Source organism: Chamaea fasciata, unplaced genomic scaffold, assembly GCF_029207755.1.
Source record: "Chamaea fasciata isolate MVZ Bird 193981 ecotype frontalis unplaced genomic scaffold, bChaFas1.0.hap1 SCAF_13, whole genome shotgun sequence".
Lineage (NCBI taxonomy): Eukaryota > Metazoa > Chordata > Aves > Passeriformes > Sylviidae > Chamaea > Chamaea fasciata.
The window spans coordinates 7,547,097-7,570,433 of NW_027094098.1; the positions used below are offsets into that span (position 1 = coordinate 7,547,097).

A 23,337-nucleotide genomic window follows, 5' to 3' on the forward strand; every position below is an offset into this window, starting at 1 on the left:
AAGCAATGTTCCCTGTCTAGGGTACCACATTTTAAACAAAATGGATAAGAATTGAAAAGGGTCCAAGGAACGAAGGTGGAAAAATTTTGGAGAATGTGGTCTTGCAGGAAAAAATTGAAACAGCTTGTTTTATTTAGTTCAGGACAGAGAAGATTGAACAGAGCCTAATAATGATATGAAGTACTTAGCAGTTTAAAAAAAGGAAAAAGAAAAAAAAAAAAAGAACAGACAGTAATTGATTGTTTTCCATATCTGCTGGTTTTAGATTAAGAGTGAGATGCTTAATTTTCTCTGGACATAAAAGTAACTGCAGATGCAGGAATGAGCTTTAATATTTAGGTTGCAATTATTACAAAGTAGATAAGAGCAAGGGTTACGTGACTCCTGCCATAGAGCCCATTACTCAGTTGAGGCTGTTACTAGAACAGCTACAGAGATTCATTTTGAAATACATGTGTTGGAAGGAGAGTGCAGATCTCCAAATGCCACAACACAGCTTCCCCTTGCCCTTACTGCAGATTGTTCCATGGCTTTTTTCCTCAATACTATAAACATTCTTGATTTGTGCATTGGCTACCTGGACAGGTCTTTATCCCTGTCACTGGGGACAGTCAGGAGATGGATGAGATATCTGTCACAAATAGCCTAAAATGTTTTTTATCCAGTCCTGGAAAATGTGATTGGGCTTCCTGATCTCTGTTGGCTTTCATATGGTTTTGGCTCTGATTTCCTCTGATGGCGATACAGCTCTGCAGAGAGTAAGGCTGGACCCTTGGGTGAATCCAGCTGAATGTTCCCTCTGAGAGGGAAGACGTGAACATGCAACTCCACAATCCTCCTGCTGAAGGGCAGCACTGTGATGGGAGTTGCACCTGCACTCATGGCATTTGCAAAATGGAGCACTTGTGTGAGGATTTGTGAATAAGGGGCTTCAGAAATATCTGCAACAAGCCTGTAAGCCACCGGGATATCAGCAGAGTCTTCAGGTATGGTCTGTCTACTCCTTTTGGGGCTTGTATAAAAAGCACTGTAGCATTTCTTCCTTCAGAATTTTCTCAGCTCTCTCCTCTCTCCCCTACTATGTAATTAAAAATTATATGCAGTAGGTAACAAAATTTTTCTTATTTCCTAAGTTAGGAAATGGATTTAATATTTAATTGCTGCTTCCTGTAGCACACTGGAAAGCTGAAAACACATTTTTGGAAATACTTTTAGCACATTTATGTTATCAGTTACAGTGCATAGAGTGGTTGGTTTGAAAACTGCTTGTGAATTGTATACATCTTGAATTAAATAGTAATCTGTACTCTCTAAGACAGTACAAATTTAACTAATTAAACTAAGTTAGATGGCTATTTTCTGTTTTTCTTTGCTTCTGTCAGTCAATGACTGTAGGTGCACCATAGATCAGGTCTTGGTTTAATACTACATCAAGAGTTAGTAAAGGATGGTGAAATGCTTCAAACTCAGTACATAAAGATTTAGTGATTTCAAACACTCAGCCCTAAATAGTGGCTCTGGAATATACATACACAAAATAAATAAACTTATGTTGCTCTATATAACGTCTTAGCGGATGTTCTGACCAATAGATATACTCACATTTTTTAAAAATATGAAAAAGAAGAAAAGAAAGAAAACAACCCCAGTAATTTCTATTAAAACAATGCCATTGAGATTTCAGTGAGGGCTTTATTTTCAAGAGGCCAAAGACAGAAGCAACTCAAGCCGAGGAGCTCTCAAGCGGCTCCTTTTCCTTGGCAGTCCCGTGCTGCCTGACCGGGGCCAGGTGGTCCTTGTGGTACTTGGCTGTGATTGCAGCGTAAGCACAGCCATAGACAGCAGCTGCCAGCATCATCAGGCACACGATGCCACACACCACGCCGGTGATGACGACGGTGGCGATGGCGTGGCGCAGGCTGGCGGGACGGGGCCTGGGCTTGGGCTCGCAGCTGGCGCGGCCGCCGTCCCCCGGCTCGCCGTGGGGGCCGTGCTTCAGCGGGCCCCGCTGCTCCGGGCCGTGTTGGTGGCTGCTGGCCAGGTGCACGTGAGCTGTCCTCAGAGAACAAGCCCCAAAGAGCTCATAGGGAACTTTGAGGAGGTCCTTCCCCTTCCGAATCCCTGGCGCTGAGCAGATAATGCCGTCGCTTATTCCACCTGGAAATAAAAACCAATGGTCTCAATAGTTGACTGTTTGTGAATCACCTTAATGTAAAATTAACATAAACCTGAGTAAATTTATCATCAACGGTGTTGCTGTGAATGCGTTTTGGTTGATTCTCCAGATACGGTTGTTCTGCAACTGTAGTATCTGAATTTCAGGAGGCAAATGGGCAGGGATTTTGGTAAATCCTCTGTTCTGGCAGTCTGCAGTCTTTGAGGCTGTGTAGCAGAGGCATTTGTCATGGCAGCCGTGACAGTTAATTCTCCTTAACTCTTGTTCTGAACTTTGAACAAAGCTTGTACAATTTACAATTAAACAACTTCATACTTTTAAAGAAATTTATAATACGTTTTAAAGGCTTTTGTTCAGTTAGGTCAGTGGTGAGATTATTGCACTTCAAAACTCACATAAGAGAGCATTTTCAAGAAGCAGTTCATCAGGAATTAGGTTATCTGTGTTTTTATGGATGAAAGTGTAAAAAAGACCTATGGTGGTAGAAAAATAATAACTGTCATAGGTAGACAAAGTGGTATCGTTAACTGCAAATTCAGTTTGTTCAACTTCCGACTACTGCTAATTTTTATGGCAAGAAATGGACACAACGTATTTAGAAAATATTTCCCACTTGATTGAAATATCCTATGAAATCATCATTGTTCTGACTGTATGTTAACTGTGAAAGGGCAAATAGAAAGTTCAGTAAGTTGTATGTACCCACGAGTGATTTTTTTGAAGCAAGGTTTGTGATAAGAAAATATACAGAGGTATAAAGGAGTTGAGTTTAATCAATCCTGCACAAATGCTACATTTCATAATTACTTAGAGCTAGCTTCCCAAAGGAGGTTTTAGTACAATGGGGAGACAAGTAGGAATTCACAGTCCTGGTAAATCACAGGGTTGTTCCTGGGTGCGTAGAGGAAAATACACCAAACGTAGCTCTCAGGTACCTAGTCACAGCAGAGGGCTTTAGGGATGTGGTGTGTAGAGGAGTCCACAAGGCCAAAATCAATGTTGACACATTTTAAAAGATTAACTAATCAAATCAACTAATTTTTCTTTCTCCTCTCCTCTCTATCCAAAATAATTCACCTTTCAGCTAAAGCCAGGCACAGAAATTTTCATCCTGAAAAGACTTTGAGAAAGTACTGAATACAGATGGAGCCAAACTGAAATCTGGAGACTACTCCACAAATAATGTTGATATTCCAGGACAGATTTGAGCAGAGCAGATCTCTTGGTCTTTTCTGGTGAGACCCAAAGCATGGTTCTAGACATCTTCAATGTGTTAGATTGAATATGGATATAGGTAAAATCTCCAAATCCTTCAACTCTTATCCTTTCATGGTTTTAAGTAACTAATTATGTGTGCTTGGAACAGAACCCTGGTGTTTCTCCTGAACTGAAGTATTCTCTGTAATTTCCTGTGAATATGTATGAAATCTCAATTGCCCATGATGGATTCAGCTAAAAATACTCAAACATTTTGTATTTACATTGCTTTGTTATGACACGCAAGAAATGTCTGCAGAGCCACTGTGAAGTTTCATCATGCATGATATAAGTAGTAGGAAGCATTAATGTGTAATGCAATTAATTTTTCTTCATGTGATTCAGACAAGTAATTTTAGGGAAATAAAAACACAGAAGAGAGCATAACACTTGGGCTTCCTTTAAAGCTTGTTGCTAAAATTAATTTTTATGTTTGATACCACTTCATTTAATTAATCTGTATACTGTTCAGAAGGATGGAAGGTCATCACTGAACTTCTAGACAACATTGTTTCTTGAAATAAATGATAATATTTATTCTGCTGGCAGAGTAATCAAGATAATCTGATGTGTTTATCTTGGATCATTTAATTCTTCTGCTCAGAGAAGTGAACCCCTGCCGGATTTCCAGCATAATAGCCTAAAGCCCTGCTATAAAGTATATTTTATCTATTCAAGATATTAAGATTTTATTGCTGAGAGAAGTTTAGCCTTTTGTCTTTTCTAAAAGATGGCTCATGGTAGTAAATTTACCTCACCCCTAGAGCACTCCAGTAGTAATTGTGTCCCTGCACGGCCAGTATGGTTTTCCAGCTGGCCTGCAGAGTTCTGATCCCTGCGGAAGGCAGTCCATCAGTCTCAGGCCACATGGGCCATCTTCACATCCCCTGTGCTGCAACAGGCTTCACAGCACTTTGGTACAGACACAGGTAATCGGTAGTTTGGTCACATGCGAGCATCAAAGCCTGATTTAGAAAAAAGAAAATTGCCCTGCTGTTCTGAATTCTCAGTCTGAACATACCTCCTGGGAGAAATAAATTAATTTCTTTTTATACTTAATTCCTTTAGAATTAAATCATGTTATATTTTTCACAGCATGAATATATTTAAAAGCAGGTGTGACCAAAATACTGACACTACTATTTATAAACTTCACTTTTCCCTATGTGGTGCCATGGCACATTTCTGTCAGGAAATTGCCAATGAATTAGTTCTTCTTCTGGTTAACAGAAATTAGGAAATGATACTAGGCATTCATAAAATATTAAAGAGCTACTAAATCATAATTGATAGAAAAACTAGAATCCTGGGTTCTCTAAAGTTTGCTCAGTATTGATATCTGTCTTGAAGTTTACCATCATGCAACAGATAAAAAGCTTTAGAACAGTAGGTTGGTTTCCAGCAAAAAAATATTGGTAGAATTAAAACAAGTGTATGTGCACAGGTATACTTGTTTTATATTTAGAAATACCTATATCTGAATTCACACACTAGAGAACACACCTGTACCTGCTGTATGGTTGTGTGTGCATCCCTGCTTCTTCTCTGGGCAGGAATATGAAGTCCCTCTTTGACTCTCGTTTGCCACCTGTGTTTATAAAAGCACTTACGTTCTGACCTATGCACAGGAATATAGTTTAGTGTGTTTATTTGAGGAAGTGATCTACAGTGTGGGGTAAATTTTTAGGCCATGAAGTGAAGATCAGTTAGATGCTGGTTAAATATTCTCATGTACACTATATGTAATGAGAAAAATTCCTTACCTCTGTATAGAAAACTCTCCAGCCACAGTTTCAGGCCAAAGATATTACAATTGCATTGCCAGGGATTATCTTTGAAGAGAACCACTTTCAGGTTTGGAAGTGACTCCAGCAGAATTCTTTCCATTTTCTGAAGTTTATTATGCTTCACAGAGAGCAATGTTATATTCCCTGTGCCGTTTCCAAATGTCTCAGGCAGTCGAATAATGCTGTTGGACGACAAGTCCAGTTCTTTTAGGTGTGGGAGGAAACTGAAAGTCTTGTTTTCTATATAATGAATCAAATTTCTGGTTAGGTTTAAAACCTGGAGATACCTTAGTTTTTGGAAAGCACCAGGTGCCACACTTGAGAGAGAATTATTAGACAAGTCTAAGATTTTGAGTAACGGTGTTGCTGTGAATGCGTTTTGGTTGATTCTCCAGATACGGTTGTTCTGCAACTGCAGTATCTGAATTTCAGGAGGCAAGTGGGCAGGAATTTCGGTAAATCCTCTGTTCTTGCAGTCTGCAGTCTTTGAGGCTGTGTAGCAGAGGCATTTGTCAGGGCAGCCGTGACCTGTGTGTGCCAGCAAGATGACACTACAAACCAAAAGCCAGTTACCTGTATCACAAGTGAAAGAAGATTTAAAATTAGTTTAAAATGTTTGTCTTTAGGCAATACACAGGCCATAGACACACCCAGAAGGTATACAGTTCCACAATAAACAATAATGTAGATTTCAGAGTGTGTTTCTTTTATAATACATGAGTAAATGACAGATAGTGTTGATGTACTTCTGTAGTGCAGAATGAAGATAATGCTACCATGACCTTTAAATGAAGTACTTCCCATGCTTTTTTCTCAAGTACAAATGCTTTTCAAGAGGATTTGCCATCAGCAGAGCAGTGATGTTTGAAGGGAATGTGACAGTTTCTAAAATTATTAAATTGAAATGTCTCTCTTTCTGTGGTAGTAACAACTTTAAACATCTTGTGTCAGAAGAGTTACAAGCAGAACTTTTATTTTTCATTGGTTTTACTGATATTACTGCCTGGAAGAATTGAGTCAATGTACCATTAAAAAAATTACAAGCTTCAAAGACGTAGCTATAAAAACTATTCGCAGTACTTTTTTTGGCAATCCAGATTCTGTAAGTTTCTCCTTTAAAATATCTGTTTATTCTTTTTGCTTTAATTCCCTTCTCTGAATGCCAGCTGTACTTCCCATAGATGCAGGCTTCTACACAGTCACCAGACATTTGTCAATAAGGTTCTGAAAATATAAATTAGTTGACAGTAGTACTTAGTAATATTTAGTATTTATAATTATCTGCTGCTCCCTGATGTTCAGAGTTTTAACTGGAAAAAAAAACCCAAAAACTTTAGCTTTTATGTCTTGCTAATGAACTTTGAAAACAAGGTACTTAAAGCTATGCTTCTATGCATATAATAAAACATTAAAAAACTCAGTATCAAATAATTACATTTTCTTTGACTGAAGAAAGTCAGTATGATGAATCCTTTTCTACATTGTTTTTGAGATGCTTCAAATCAATTTTACTACTTACTGTTTCAAAATGCAAAACATTTTAGCTACTTTCTACTTGAAGCCTTTTGAAAATAAAGTGATTGCTGTTTATTGACGTATAGAGATCAAATGTGAATACCATATTGATGGAATAATGTATGATTATAGTAAGAAATATGATAAATACATAAATGAAAGTTGTATTTTGAGACTACAGTTTAAGGCACATATTACTCAATTTTCACTCAGTAATGAAATATTTATATTAAAATTATACTAAGTCTTCTGCAATACTGAATTCTGCATCACAAAATTCACTTGAAATAATCCAGCATTCCTGCACGCAAGGTAAGCAATACTTTCAGTTCATTACACTGTTCTGCAACAGTTGGCCTCAGAAACACAGCTTCCAATGTAGAGGTAAAATAAACTCTGCCTGGCAAGGAAATGCTTTGCAAACAGAAAAATTGCATTATTAATCTGAATGCTTCAGTATCTCACCTTTCATTCTGCTCTGCTTGTTCTTCCCCTGGCGGAAGATTCTGTCCAGATTTCTGATGTAGAACAGTAACAGACACTGTACTGATTCCCACTTCAAATCTGTAACGTGCTCATCCAGTTTCCTTTCTTGTGTTTTTTTTAGGTGGTATCTGTCACTTGTGTAGAAGGGCAACTATTTCTACTCAGTTACTCCATCAGCCCTTGGTTTTTTTTCTTGATCACAATCTTCTCCCCCCTTTATGACTCTCAGAGACTTATTCTGCATCTTAATCAGACAACAAGCCATGCAAACAGTGTCTGTCCAGCTCTGACTGGACAGCTGTAATGTACAAATAATGATCTGATAACCTCGCCGCTTCAATTTGTTTAATCTCCATCAAAAGCAAAGCACAAAAAAAAAAAAAAGCTGTCTTTTTTTAATCCAGTATGGTTTCTGAATTCTGGTGGATTATTAGCCAGGCTGTGTCAAATTTTGCAAGATCTGAACATGGATTTTGATTATCCTGGGCTGTGACTGGAGGCAGTGGAGTGTATAATATCACTACAAATAGTCCTGTGGGTTGATGACATGGTTTTGACAGTGCCTTTGTTTGCTCTTTTAAGCTTATTCATCTGACATCCATTAGTTGTGCTGACAGGATTTTATTGCTTGGGAATACAGGGCAAGTGGATCCTTCCATTAAAATGGCACACATCCTAGTATAGTCACCATGAATATTGAACAAATTAATTTATTTTCAAAGATATTGGAAAGACATAGCAGATAATACTAAAATTGTAACGTGTGGTGCCTTGACTTGTTCCTTTGTTATTTCTTTAGTAGAACTCATACTGCGCCATCTACGCCAATAAAAGGATTAATGACTTGTGTCTGTAAAGGAATTCAAAGGTGTTGAAAGGATGGTGTATAATTGAGTCTTTCCAGGCCATATGATCACTCCATCTGTGAGCTGTCCTATGGAGAGGGAAGTTGTGTAAGCAGAACATTTCAGATCTATAATACAGCTTTCTTGGGTGCAAATCCTGCTTTCTGGTGCTTTTAAAAAGATCACACAAAGTTCATTTTCCAGGTCAAAATTTATATGATGTAGGCAATGTTATAGAAGGAGTACTAGAAAAATCAGATCATAAGGTCCAAACTGCTGTTGAAAGCAGGGTCTTTACCAGAAGTTATCCCGGCTTCGGTCAAGTTGAGACTTTGATATTTCCAGTAACAGATTCTGTCACTTTTCTGGGCAACCTTCTCCAATGTGTTACTGTTCTCAGAATCAATAATTTTTTCTTGCACCCAGTTAGAGTTTTCCTTGGAGCCGCTTGTGTCCCTCCCCTCTTGTCCTGTCACATGAATCCTTGTGGAGAGAGTAGCCCCATCTCTTCCACAGGTACCTTTTGGTTTCCAAAAGTCTGTGCTGGGCTCTCTGCCCCCCTGGCTCTCAGGGCAGAGATGTGCCTGTCAGAATCATGTGCTTTGCTCAGCTGTTTCTGATACCAGTCAAGATACCCAAAGGAACAGTGGATACTTGGGAACAGTGAAGGAGAACATAGGAAAATTGTCATTCTGTAAAGTAAACATGACTGCTGATCTTGAGGGTCCCAGGATTAGTGCCGTGGACGGCAGACCTTTCTATCCTTGACACATTGTCCTGATACAGGGTGAGGCCTGGCATTGAGTGTGGAGGAACACTGCAGATGTAGATAACCTGGTACCATAGTCACCCTGTTAACCCCAACTTTACAAAAAAGGGGAGAGAAGAATAAAGGTCATCTGTACTGTACTTTACAATAATGTCAGGTTAATGCAAAAAGCGTTTTTAACTTCTCTAGCATGATACATTTATTTGCTATTTCTATGACCTATCCTAAAAAATGTCCATGAATCATTTTTGTGAAGACATAATTAAATGTTAAAAAGGTCTCTTATAAAACAGCATCTTCTTTAGAAGTTGTAGCCATGTTAGCTATGGATGCTGTTACAAAGAATAAAGTTAGGTCGGGTACTTTTTTCTTGAGAAGACATCCCACTCTCCCTGCATTAACTCATCGCTTGTATCAGTGACTCTTTTCATGACTTTTGATTGTCTTGCAGAAGGTAATAGCTATTATATTATTAATTTTTTGTGTGATGATTTTAAATTCTCTTTAGTATCTATAATCTTATTTAGCTTTTGAATTTAAAGGGTTTCTTTTTTAAGTTATTTTTCCATCTTAACTAATATTTGCTGACCAGATTGGTATACAGGCTCCCACTGCAGTTCATTTCATGTAACAGTGGGCTTAAAGAATGTCTCTTAGCTGCCTCTCCTATTTTAGGTAGGTCTTTGCAACTATAATGGTATTATTTTTAGTATTCACCACATTACAGAGATGTTCACAGGACAAGGTCACAGAAAGTTAAGCGCTGTGGGAGGTTCAGTTCCAGCAATAATGCAGAGGTTGTTTTATTTACTCAGAATCGTGGTATAAGAAGTTATTACTTTTTAAAAAATCTTTATGCTGGGTTCAGATTTGGAAACATATGATTAAATCTGTCAATTTGCTTTTCATGTAGATGTGGCTATTTTTTCCTTATATTGAGAACTCTGAATAAACATGTTTTGTAAACAGAAGTTTCCCCAACCTATAATCCATGTCCTGTTCCCATTTATTAGAAATAATACTTTGGTTGTGACAGAGAAGTCTGATGTGGTGAAAATTATAGTTGTGTCACAGGTAGAGATTTGCCAGAAACAGGATAACCATGAAACCTACTCTACTTCTGGCCTTTTGAACCACCAGCAGGATTCTTTTCAGTTGTCTGATGTGGTGCAGCAACTGTTATTGCAGCCTCTTAAATTAGCCTGTGCCTTGTTGTAGCAAGGTATGTTTCCTATTGCAAATAGCAAGAAAGCCCTGTGAACTAATATCTGATCCCTGTTGGCTGAGGGGGGGCAGCTCTGTCTTTGCTTTGCCAGCAAACTCTTTGGTGCAGCAATTGCTGCCATCTGCTTTAAAGGATTTCTATGTGTAAGAATCATCTCTTTTACAGAAGATCATTATGCTAATTAAACTCTAGCAGAAAGGAAACAATTTAAATATTTAAAATATTTAAAACCGACAGGATTTGGATTCCACTGCATTGTATATCGAGTCCAGGCAGACACGATTATATTAAAAAATGTTCCCAAGACCACAGCAGACAATTCCTTTACATAGTCTTTATTAGACTTATTTTCCTTATGCTTTTGAGTGGGAAGGAATTAGAGCTGAGATACTTTAAGGGAAATGGCATGTGCTTTCTCTTTACTAATGGGTGTCTCCAGATTGGTAAAAAAGCTAAGCTCTTGCTCAAGACCCTGAATGAAACTTTGGGTAAATGCAAACCCCTCTTCATTTTGGTTCAAGACAAAGAAAAAAAAGTATTTGTTGGTGAAACAGCCCATACCTTTATTGTTAAAATTCTTCTCCTTTAACTGGCACTTTCAAAATTACAGTAGTGCATGATGGAGAAAGATTGTGCCCTTCCCCGGGACAGAAAGAATGCTGTGCAAAGGTGCCAGGGCAAAAGGGACCTGGGAGTCCCTCATGCTTTTCTTTCTACAAGGGCATTCCTTGTACTCTGAGAGATCAGGACTTTCTCAAATTTTTCCTGTCAGGGTACTAGGTTTTCAAATGTTGACAAAGCATAGAGGAAGGCCCTGGATCCTATTTCTGCTTGCTTGTCACAACAGAAGTTTAAGCCAATGGATCAAACTAAATTTGGTTCAAGGAAGATTTATACCTTAAAAATCGCACATATTTCCCAGAGAGGTAGGTTTATGGATTTCTTCAGACATCCTTTGCTTAGACAGGATAAGAGGGGAGGAAAATCAGCTAGAACTTAATAATAAAATGCTGGTTATGACACAGCATGAGACACCATGATTTCTTTGTGTCTGAGTTGTTATGAGCTATTTGATGATCTCCCTTTCAGGTGGGAAGTAATGTTGTGCAGTTCTAGAAACAAAAAAAACCAGCAGAGAGTTGTGATTTTGTACAGGGGAAGAGCCTATTTTTTTCCTTTCCAGTGGCTTGTTTTGCCTTACTTAGATACATCTGGTACTTTTTTATACAGTGAGTAATTAATCTATGAAATGCATTGTTGGAAATTATCCTTGGGCCAGAAGATTAGTGGGATTCATATATAATCTGGAGCCACAGTTACCTCATGAGGCAAAAAAAAAAAAAAAAAAAAAAATTAGAAGGGATATAAACTTTCAATCTTAAGAGGTTTAATCAACCACTAATGACACAACTTATGGAGAAAAACCTTTCCCTGTGGGCAGTTTTTTTTTTTTTCCATAATTATTATTTATGAGAATTTTTACACCTTCCTCTTACACCTCTAGGAGAGGCCAGAGTATGAGATGTAGTAGTGGATGAGATGAACTGGAACATGCTGTGTTCCAGGTGGAGATTTACCGTGGGCAGCCTGGCAGTGGCAGGAAGCTGCTGGCTGGGGAGGTGTGAGCTGCTGTGTCCCGGGCACCACAGGACAGCCAGGCTGAGCACCTTCTCTGTCTAGGTCACAACTCTATTTCTCCCCACATTGCTGTTCTTATCTGGACTGAAAAATTCTTTCAATATTCAAATCCAGGTATTTGTCACCAGGACTGTTCATGATCTGTAAACAACTGGGTCAACTGCTTTCTCCTCTCCTCTCCTCTCCCTCTTCCTTCTTTTCTCTGGAGACTTACAATCCGCTAGGTAGTGCAGTCAGCTATTTGTTGTGGTATTGGAGCTGTGATAAAATGCTGTTAGAAGTTAGTGTGGCTCGTACTCCTTTCCCATAACTAAATGAGAATAAATAGATGAAGGTGAGAAGGTTGGAAAATGCTGAAACACCAGCCTTACAGTGTGCTCTGGTAGGTAGGTAGAAAAAATAGCAGGAAGGATGCAAGGCTTTCAGAACGAGGGGAAGCACGGGGAATAAAGTTGCTGGGCCTCTTTACCTTAATTGCAAGTTAGATGAAGTTGCAGCAAGGGGCAGATTAAGTGTCAGCAGAGTATTTGTTCCATCACAAATAGCAGCAGGGGGTGCAGATTCAATTTTCAATCATTTCCTGACTAATGTCAACCACCTGTTATACATGCTGAGCATCCATAGATAGAATATATCTCCAGTAAGAGTAAATTAATGAACTCACCGTGCCGTTATTGCAAATAGAAAAAAATATTGCCTGACATCAAGCTAAGAGAAATGAAAGAAATAAAACTGGAGAGAAAAAGCACATGCAAAAATAAGTACAGGTGTACACTTTGTTTCATCTTGACTCTTTAGATGCTTTTTGTCCTCTCTTAAACATGTTAAAACTGAGATCACTTGCTATTTTCCTAGATAGCTTGTTCTTCATCAAAGTTTTTTCTAAGCTTTTACTTAGTGATTTTGTTTCCTTTTTATATTTAATGAGATTTTCTGTTCACGGTCACAGCTCACCCTGGACTCAAACTTAAGACCAGGATATAAATCTCCTGTGCATTCTGAGTGGTTGATTTACCAGGGCAGCTCTTGTAAGAATTGAAAGGATTTTTTTGAACAACATCTGTAAAAGGGTTTTGAAATGTTCACAGTGTATGAAGAAATATTTATAAGTGCAGTAAATGTTTCTTTACCTGCTGCTCACCAATTGTGCTACAAAGTAGAACTCATACTTCATTGATTGCTTTTGTGATTTTAAGGCAAATTGTAGTAGTTCAGTAAAACTCGCTGTTAAATGTTGGGAACTCCTGTGTTTATGGGCTCAAAAGGACTCTCTCTCTGCCCTAGTCATCACTTCAACACAGAAACTTGCAGAAGAAGGGATGACATTTGCTGCAGTAAAAAGTCAACCAGTTAAACCTCTGTAAGTCTTGCAACACTTTGGAAATATCCACAGGAGGCTTTTTTGGCTTTTTTTTTTTTTTTCATTAATTTAGCAAGATACTAAATAACCTGACATTAAAAATATGCAGCTGATAAATGTTAAATACAGAATTTTGGTGAATTTAATCATCAGTAGAAATGTAAGTATTCCATTGGGTCAGGACTTATGTGCCCAGTAGCTTTGGATTCAAGCTGGGATGGAACATTTTCCATTGGGTGATGTTTTGCTGCAAGGGAAAAGGAGACTGTGACTCCTGAAAGGATCTCAATTGTCTTGCAGCAGGTGAAGTGTGAAAGACCAGCTCCTTTAAAACCACATTGCCAGTCTGTGCCCTGTGCAGTGCTGCTCTGGGCAGAATCCATGCACAGGACCCAGACTGGCTCTGTTGTTGCTTTGGGAACCATCTCACAAGCAGAGGAGGGATATTGGCAATTTTCCCACATGGCTCCAGTGAACAAGAATGAGCCAGTCACCTTTAACTGCTGCCACTGTTCTTCATTTCAATAGCAGATAAGTTTTACAAGGCAGAGCATAGTTTGCTGCTTTTCCAGTTTCCTTGTTCTCCCTGGATTTCTGTCATCCCTACTGCTCGAACTGCTGCAGCTGCAGGCACCAACAGTCCTCTGACAACATCCCGGAGATCCCATAGCACACTGTTATCCTTTCCTCACCCTCTACTTTTTAATCTGTCAGCAGGTTTTAAACACCAAGGATGTTTTTATAATACCTTTTTTTCTCCACAGAATATTTTAAATGAAGTAACAGGTATATGGATAGACTTTTCATCCCTCAAGTTTAGTTAGTTCTGCTGTTTTCAGACAGGATAAATCCCTGGGAAACTTAGCTAGTATACAGGATAATGATGCTTCTGTTTAGAATTTGTAAAATAGGCCACTGAGAGCACTTTTGTTAAAAAAATAAAAAAAAAATACTCTTTCAGAGGGCATTTCATTAATGAGAATTACAATACTGGAAAATCTGTTATAGATTAGTGAAGAACAGTAACAGTGTATCCAAATGGAACTGGTTGGATAATTAAATTCATTTAATAGGTACTGAAATTTAAACCTCTTGATCCCTCTGACGTAAACATAACTCTTAAAAGTCATGGAACTTGATTCTAAGAGTGTAATGTGGGAGAGAAACACTGGGACGATGATTACAGATTTCAGATACCCTGGGAGGAAATGTATTCAGAAGTTAAACAAAAGGTATTAAAAAAACCCCCAAAAAACACCCAAAAAACAAAATAAAACAAAACCCACCCCAAAAGTGTAGCTATGAAATATAAAAAGAAGCTATAATAAAACCCTGTTTATGTAGGTGTGCAGCTTATATGAGCAGTATTGAAGCAACATGACTGGGATAACCAAGGGACAAGTAAGGGATGCTAAAAGTTTAAATCACGAAGGAACATCATGTTTTCACTATTCTTACACTGTTTGTACCTGTTCTATATTATCATGTCTGTTTTGGCTATATGTCCTTCTGTATGTCTCTTTTGATTTCCTGTTTTCATGGTGAGAATCCCCAACGATCCTCATTCTATGATTTCTCCTCTCATTAATAGAATATTTTTTTCAATATTGATTACAATTTATTAGCTATGTCAAGTGTATAATTGTCTTTTCTTGATTTGGTGAAAAGGAAAATTATTTACTGGGTTTTAACACATATTTTTAGGAGGATCATGCCAAATGGCTGACAGGCTGTCTGCTAAGTAGGGAGGAAAATGTTTTAGGATTGGTATAAATTATGAAATCCTGACAGTCGTAACATTGATCTATGCCTCGTTTTAGTTTGTACTACCTAAAGTTATTGTTAAGCTTTTAACCATGGCTTCTGTTTCACTGTCCCCTAAGGTGCTGAAGGATGAACTTTCTGTCAAGCCCATGCATTAGTTGAGAGGGTAACAAATTCAAGACAACAGCTGGAATGCCTGTGAGAAAATAAATTTTAAAAAAGTACAGCATAAGTGTAGATTATTAGCCCTAATGTTCAGAAAACATTTAAATGTTGATAATATTTACATCTGACTTCTGTGTCAACGCTGAGTGATCCTGAAGTATAGAGATAATACATATTATCATTTAATACAATGCATTTTAATCCAAAAGCACTTCTATTTTACTATTCTTTAACTTATGGTGGGATCTCAAAAGTACCCAACCCTGAGCTTTCTCTGTCCATAAAGCTGTAGCCATGTTAAGCAAAAAGGGTGTGTTTTCATCTTTATTTGCTTTTGTTTCCTTCTGCAGTCTGTTATTTTGGAATATAATGGCAGGGCTGAGCTTGGTTACTCATATTTTGGCTGAGTTTTTTTATCCTTTTCCTTTTTCAAAATGACAGTGTCCATTTCCTTTCCGTCTCTGTGTTTCAGCAGAGTTAGAATGCATGAGTTCAGAGAGCAGCACTACTGAATTCTCCTTTCTCAATGTGCTCTGGGAGACAAGTGGGCTAACTTCTTTTAGAAGGTGAAGTTATGCATCATGTGCCTACTCTAGTGAAACAATAATTTCCATATCTCGAGGTTTTTTGGTGTCATTAAGATCTTCAATGGTTTTCATTTGTTACTGCTACAAGCTTGTTTTCTATAAACCTGTATAAAGAAGAAAGAGCAGAGCATTCTGTAATTTGTAGTTTGTGGTGATTCAGAGATGTGTTCAAACAGAGGCACTAAAGTGAACATTTGTATTTCAAGCAATTGTAGTAGAGGCTTTTCCTTGGAAATGAAACACTCTCTCTACTTTTCTATATGCCATCAGCTGCTCATTTTTACATACGGTTGCTTTTTTAGCTTTGGAGTAAATGTATGCCTGTTTTAGAACTTCTGCAGACTTTGTTACATTGAAAATGTGAAAAGGTTTTGAGAAAGAAGAGGGAATTACCTAATGCTTGATTTTCTGTAATACTTTGTCTAAATGGAACTTGGGTGACATTCATCATGTAGAACATTTCAGTTGCATCATAGTACAGATTTAAACTAAAAAAGTAAAAAGCCATGTTTATCTACAGTCCTCTTCATTGTACTGTCACACCCCTCCTGCTAAGGCATCTCTTTAAATGTTCCTCATTAGGATTTTGGACCTGGTTCTTCTCCTAAAATCTTAGGGAAGTGTATCACCCTTCCATCAACGCAGGATTTGAACTGCAGGTGTGAATACAGCACATCCTTTCTGGTGTTCTGTACAAGAATATTATGAAAGGGTGAACAGAATAAACCACTCAAAAGATCCAAAATTTTTTACACCTTTTTGGAAGGATTAATGGCACCTGTCAGACTTGGGTTTCTAGAGTTCTGGTTAGGCTAAACTTATGGAGAAAAAAATCGCTCTGAAAAGATAATGTTTGATTTTAATTCCTATTTATAAGGTGTATTTAGACCAGGAACAGCCCTAAGCCTTCAGTTCTTCAGACCAGGGACCTACCTTGTCTTCATGGGCAGATGTTCTCTGATGGAAGTGTCAGAGAAGTCCAGATTCCATGTGTTAATTTCCTTGTATATGAATATTATAAAACATGAGCCATTCTGTCATTCTATAAAAGAGATTATTTTATGCATAGAAGACCAGTTAACACATTTTAAGCAATGGCAATGCTGACACTTCATGTTTTTCAGAGATGGGCTGAACAGTGGAGGGTTTCCCATGGTAGAAGCTCTGCTGTAAATGTTTCTTCTGGTAATGTAATTAGGAAGCATTGGCTCCAGTTAATGTAACTTAAACAAAACATGTTGTCCTCGGCAAACTTGTTAAACAGGCATAGCCTTGTCTAAAAGGAAAACAGGGACATATAGTGTTTCCATGGAAACTCAGTTAATATTCTGACTTCTGGATATGGGCATAATCAGCGCTACAATCTAAACTCATTGAATTAAATAAGTCTTAGTTGTGGAGTCAACACAGTATAAAAGTATCTGTACACATGCAAGAGTCAGAGCCTTCCATCCCTATAGATGCTTTCTAGCTTTAAAACAGAATAAAGCAGGGAAACTCATGTGAGACCCTTCTCTTTTTGTCTTCTGTGGCCATCCATGCCATTTTAATACAAAAAAATCTATATAAGAATATAAACTAAGCCTGTTTAAATATGTTTTATTAAAGTTTTCTTTAATTTACTGCATCACTAATGTTTGGTTTTGATTTTCTTTTATTTCAAATAAAAATATGAAGGGTTTTTTCCCTAAGTGTAGGGCATATCAGCCCTACATGTGAGAGAATGGAGATTATGTTTGCTTCCATTATAGATATGCTGAGAAGATTTATTAATTCTGGAAATTATGCTCCAGCATTCTTTTTGTAAAACAGAAGAAAAAGAAAAAATTATTGAAATTGTCTTAATTAGAAAATTAAATGTTTTATAAATGTGTTATAGCAGAACGTCCCGGAGAACCTTTGTTATTTATAAATGTCTGCATTTTGGAAAGTGGTATTTCAAAGTTATTTTGATGCCTAGGAATATTATAGAGACTTCAGAATTACAGCCCAACATTTACTGATTGCAGTGTGAAATAAGTGCTTCTGGAAAGCCCATCAGGATCAACCTGGCTTTGGTATTTGCCCCAACAGCTATAAAAACCTGGCCTTTGCAAGATTCATTTTCCTTGTAAGTCAATAATAGGTTTGCCTCTACACAACAGCACAATCTCTGGAAAGTCCTGCCTAGAGTCCTTTCTTTGAGCAGAGTTTTGAGGGCTTTTGTGTTCTCCAGAGCTCTGTTCTGGACTGGGGCTCCGTTCTGGGGCTTCATGTTCTCATCCTGTGCTGGGCATCCCTTGACTCCCACAGACTGCAGTGAGCATTTAGCAGTGCTCTACCCTTCCAGGCAAAGGCCCCAGCTGAATTTGTGCCTTTCAGGCAACTTATTAGAAAGAGAAGCTATTTTGTATGATAAATCCTTAGTTTAATGTATAATCAGACAGTTCCCTTTCAGAAATCTTCCTGATTTATTTCAAAGCTATTACATTAAAGAGGATTACATTTGGTGCCCGTTATATTGATTTCCTGTAAAACTTACCAATTTATACTTCTAAAATATGCCTTAAGACTTCGTTGATAGCTAAATCCTACTAATCATTAGTGTATAAATTATAACAGACTACTTGCTGAAGCATCTGGATAGCAGTTTATGTGAAGTAAGTATGGTGCGTTTGTACTTTTATTGTGAAAGTCATGTCAGCACTTACACTATTTCCAGAAGTTAATAATTCACCCAGAGAAGTTCCCTTATGGTCGTAACTTGGCACACAGATCTCAGGCAATGCTGACATTTTTTAAAAAAACTTTAAAAGTTTGTCAGTGCCTTTTAATTTTATCGGTCTCAACATTTTTTAAAAGCCTTATTTCTTTGGGATTTTTTCTTGAAGTATCGATTAAAAACATTTGTTAATTTTGTATTTGGTCATAAATTGGTCAATATATTGTTCTTTGTATTTTGTGGCCTTCATCTTTTTCTAATGAAGAAAATAAGCTGTTGGCTAATTTTCAGCAATATGAAAACACCTCTTAATACATGAATCAGATCAGCTGTAAGCAACCCTTTCTGCTGGCACCTATGCAGGCTTCTTCAGCAATTCCGAAGATGTTGATTTCTTATTTTTCCTGAAATCTGGTAAGACAAGTAAATAGAAAGCTGTTACTCCACCCCTGATTGCTTGGCCTCTTGGATGGCATTAGCTGCTTTCCAGTTCATGGCCATGAACTTCTACGCATTAAATAAAGCAAAAGATAAATTATTTTCCCTAATACAGGGGGAAATTTATTTCCCTGATACAGGTCATTGTTGAGAGGTACTGTTAAAATTTCTTGGCCATGTTTCAAAATCGTGACAATAAAATGTTCTTATGAAAAAATTTAAGTAAATGTGAAAATGTTCAGATTACAGCCAGCATTAATCCATAGTTTTAGAAACTGACTTTGAAGACGTATTTGTAATATGCTGAAAATATCTTGAAAAATAGTGTTTCTTTTTATTTAAGACATAAAAAGTAGGAGAATATGAAAGAGAAGAAAATTTATATTTCAGTAGACTGGGAAACCTCAGTATTATTAGTCTAAGACTTCTTTCTATTCCTGACTTATTCAGGACATTTCAAGAATGCTAGTTTATAGCTCACATGCTAACTCCTATTTTCCTGAACCAAGATGCAGCTGTGTTCTTTTCTACACAGATATTTAATAAAAATACATTTTTGATCCAAAAATGAAAAAAGCAGGAAAACAAATCTGCTTTTGCAGATAATATTCTTCATGGAAAAGTTGAACATCTGTATCTTTTGCTGTTACTGTTTTTAAAATTATTCGGTAAAGGACACAAATGGAAATCAGGTTGCAAATCCACCAGTGTCATTTTATTTGTTCTTGCAACTGCAGAATGCCATGGTACTATTCAATTGCAAACACATAAAAATATGTGCACTGAGATTTTTGGACATATAATTTTTTTTGTCCTTTTCTAAAGCTATGGATTATCACCACGTGGTTGAGCAGAAAAAAAAAAATGGTTAACATAGTGGTTTAGAAAAATAAAAACATGATAACTATTCTGGAGCATTACAGTAAACATTTGACTTATGAATCATCCAGTAGATATGGTGTTGAAAGGCTGGAAATTTTTATTCATTATGAGGTCCTCCTGATGTATTATTTGACTTCAAGTAACATGACTCATGTTTTCAGTAATTCAAAGTAATTTGCTAATCACAGTATAGCACAAACAGTTAGTAGAGAGTATCACTGTTATTGTTATTACAACTCAGTAAATAAGAGATCCAGGACTTCTTTCCAAATGATGTGGTTTGATGAGATGTCAGTGTTTGCTCATTCAGTGTCCTAAGCCTGGTTTGACTCATGAGATTTCATATATTCATAGACCTTGTATGGACACAAATCCCCCTCTGACAGCAGCAGAGAGCGAGTGGTTGGTGCTCAGTGTGTTCTGGAGGCAGGAAATGTTGGATTTGGTCAGATCCCTCCCCCTGCAAGGATTGGTACCAGCAGAACCTACATGTCTTGGCCCCCACGTCTGTGGTGGGAGCATTGAACTGTCAGGAGACAAACTGGACAGAGAACTTACAAGTTCACTTTGCAGTGGATGCCGCAATATTTATCTTTAATATCTTGTCCAAAGTATTCTGTGTCTGGCAGGAGGACAGCATTTACCCACTCTGCTATGACAGGATTTCAATCTGGGAGGGGTAAAGCACTTTGGAAATTACAATAGAATCTTTCCCAAGTCTGAGATCAGCCTTCTCACAATGCTGAGAAATATAGAAATAGATTTTATTTTGTTAACCTGCTTAGGTAGTAGGCAGAATCAAGTCTGCAAATAAAATGTGATCAAGGCTTGAATGTGTTGTGTTTTAGTCACAAGTGGAAGCAGAAAGTCTTATATATCCTAAGAGAATCTGGTCACAGGATATTCAGATAACTATCCTAATTTCTGGCTGTTTGTCTGGACTTTGAGCCTTTGGACTTTTGAGGGTTCCTTAATTGCCAGATTGAAAGCTTGAAACCACAGCCTTTGGCTGAGATGGAAAGGTAGTCTGGCTATGCTGCTCTAACCTAGGACTTCAGCTGTGAGAAGTGAAGCTTTTTCTGAGAATTTGACAAGTCCTGGATCTTCCCTTAAGATTTATAAAAGTGCTTACAAGTACATACTGTTCCTATATTTTGTTTCAGTCATGGGTTGTACTCAAATAGCAAGAAAACCCTATAAAACTAAAAAATGGTTAGGGAGTTATAAAAAATACTCTCACTGCTTCATTATTTTAGCATTACTGTGGTCAGATTTCAATCTTCACATGCTTCCTATCTGTTGGAATTCAGAATTATTTATCAGAGCAGTGACCGTGCTAGGAGATGCTGGAATAAAGTTGAAGGCTCATAGGAATTCATAAAAGCTCTGCCACCAGCATAGTTTCCTCTGTGATGATTCCTGCCTTGTTTCTGCCAGCTGCTGAAACTTCCTGAGGCTAAAAGTAATACTAGTAATACTACTCAGCTTTCTTCTTTTCCTTTTTCTTTTTTTTTTTTTTTTTAGCTTCCTTTCTTTTTTTCTTTTGATAGTGGAATGAGCCAGGTGTCAGGTATTTTCTAAACGTCACAGGGAAGATCCTCCAGACAGACACCAGACAGGGATGAGCTGTGCCCTGCCATATCCTTTTCACATTGGGCCACCTAAGCCACCCCTTTGTGCTGTCACTGTACTCCTTGTATTCCTCAGGAACAGGGCACCTAACTTTCCAGCAAAGTGCACTTGATGTAAATCTGCACGCCCGTTTCTCCAGGCTTATGGGAGGTTTCTTTTAGGGTTTTTTGGGGTTTTTTAAAGTTACAGATGGATTCTCAAGTACCTCCCTCGAGCTTTGCTCCTGGTACACAAAGTTCATTGTGGGGTAAGTGAGCAGATTTCTGTGGGAGCCTTTGTCACAGTGTTGGCAGCACATCAGCTGTTGTCCAGTAAAGTTTGGGATACAGGATGATAGTCTCAATGATAATTTTCAGATCCCCTCTGAAGATTCCTGAAAAGGCAATGGACATCCAGCCACCAGTGTCTATATTTTTTTATGTTTACACTCAATTTATATCCTTTTTGCGTTTCCTCCTGCTCCTGCTGCTACTTCATTCGTCCTCCAGAAGGAAGATGTGTCAGGGAGTCAAAGGGAGTCTGGTTTATGATGATGTTCACAGACTGCCCTCCACAGTTCAGTTTGTCAGGGCTTGGCTGCAAACCAAGCCTTTCAGCTTTCCCTGGTGGTTTGAGTTTGGATGAACTTTGGCCTCTCAGCAATCATCATCCTGCTCCCCTTTCAGCTTGGCCTCACATCAACTTCCCAGCATCTCCTCCCTTTCTGCTTGAGCTTGGCCTCCAGGAAGCACCATTTGCCTTCCCTCTCTCTTGCTAGTCTCCATGCACACAACCTCTTCCAGCACTAATTCAAAAATCTTCTGGAAGAAAGTAGCAGGCTTGAAGTTCGTGAGTAAAGAGGCAGAAATTCAGCTCTCCACTGCCCATTTAGGGAGAATTCACTCCTTTACACTCTGCATCACAATAGCTCTGATGAATGGACTAGTCTTTGTGTTACTAAATCTTATGACGTGTTCAAACTGTCTCACATAAAAACCCCAATAACTAAATAGGACTTAAAAATGTCTCTGTATGTGCAGTCATACCACTTACTTGATGTCAAAAAGGTAAAGGTAAGATACCATACATAATACAAGATTTTTTTCCAGTTTATTGTTTAGAATTCAAAACTAGGTGATAGTTTGTACTTTGAGATATTTTGTATTTGAGACTTTATCACACTCTGTAGCTTAAACTGAGATTTGAGCTACATTTACATTTACATGGATTTCAAAGGATTTAATAATAAAATATTTGTAAAGTATTAAAGTAATTTTAGAGTACTTAAATATGCAATAGATATATTGTGGAGTAAACGAAAATGTTCCATATCAAGAAACAAGAACGAAAGTTGCAAAAATGTTAGAAATTGTCCCTGAGTTAAATAATAAATTATAAGAAAACCACAACACAACAACGGATCGCAAAGAGCAGTTTCTGAAAAACAGTAACATCTTATCCAAATAGAGAGCAGATACCTTATTTTTCTTGAGTTAGGAACCATGCTTTATCATAGGAAAAGCAGAAGAAAGTGTATAACTGCTGAATAGTTTGGCCCATTTTTTGTCAATTTTGCTCTTTTGTCACAGGCTACCCGTAACAGTTCACTATGAGGATGGCTGGTGCCACCACCCAGGATTGAGACTGCCTGATGCTTTCAAGCATAAGCTTGTATTTTCAATAAATTAAAAAAGTGTCCAGACTTAAACTGTTAGGCTGATGGGTTTTTGTTTTTTTTTTTTTTTTTTTTTTTTTTAATCTTTGCTCAGACAGTCATTCCACTCAATAAAAGTAATACATTTATCATATTTTAATATAATTTTGTAGATCTTCTCTTTGAAGAGAGGAACTGGAAACAATGAGCAGGGGTGAGACGAGTAAAGTGTAGATAAAAGGGGAAAGATCACTGGAAAGGAAACTGAATGAAGTGTGAAGTTTGGAAAGGTGAGGCTTCATTGTACAGTGCAAGTGAACTGAACCTGGGATCAGAAGCAGTCTGGGAAGTGCCCAATTCAGAAGTCCACATTTTTGTATATCCTGCATAAGATTTAGTATCCTCCACTGAGAGTACAGCTGTGTTGGGTGATACTGAAGCATAACTATGTTACTTATTACCTAACTGTATTGTTGT

The 23,337-nt window shown here is 37.7% G+C and overlaps 2 protein-coding genes across 3 annotated transcripts in view; one reads left to right on the plus strand and one right to left on the minus strand.

The window, feature by feature from the left end:
- CACNA2D3 (calcium voltage-gated channel auxiliary subunit alpha2delta 3) overlaps positions 1 to 23,337 on the plus strand; it is a 394,699-nt gene that overhangs the window by 323,584 nt on the left and 47,778 nt on the right. The window lies entirely within an intron of this gene.
- On the minus strand, positions 1,724 to 8,040 carry LRTM1 (leucine rich repeats and transmembrane domains 1). The gene is made up of 4 exons (XM_066195320.1): positions 8,033 to 8,040; positions 7,201 to 7,253; positions 5,197 to 5,793; positions 1,724 to 2,157 (listed from the first exon to the last, which is right to left on the minus strand). The coding sequence occupies exons 1-4, from the start codon at positions 8,038 to 8,040 to the stop codon at positions 1,724 to 1,726; spliced, it is 1,092 nt and encodes a 363-aa protein (XP_066051417.1).

Excerpts from the sequence above, each read along its gene's own strand:
- LRTM1 (XM_066195320.1), bottom strand. Across the intron at positions 5,794-7,200 it reads CAAGCAGAGCAGAATGAAAG|GTAACTGGCTTTTGGTTTGT; the intron begins GTGAGATACTGA and ends CTTGTGATACAG. Across the intron at positions 2,158-5,196 it reads GGAGAGTTTTCTATACAGAG|GTGGAATAAGCGACGGCATT; the intron begins GTAAGGAATTTT and ends TTTTATTTCCAG.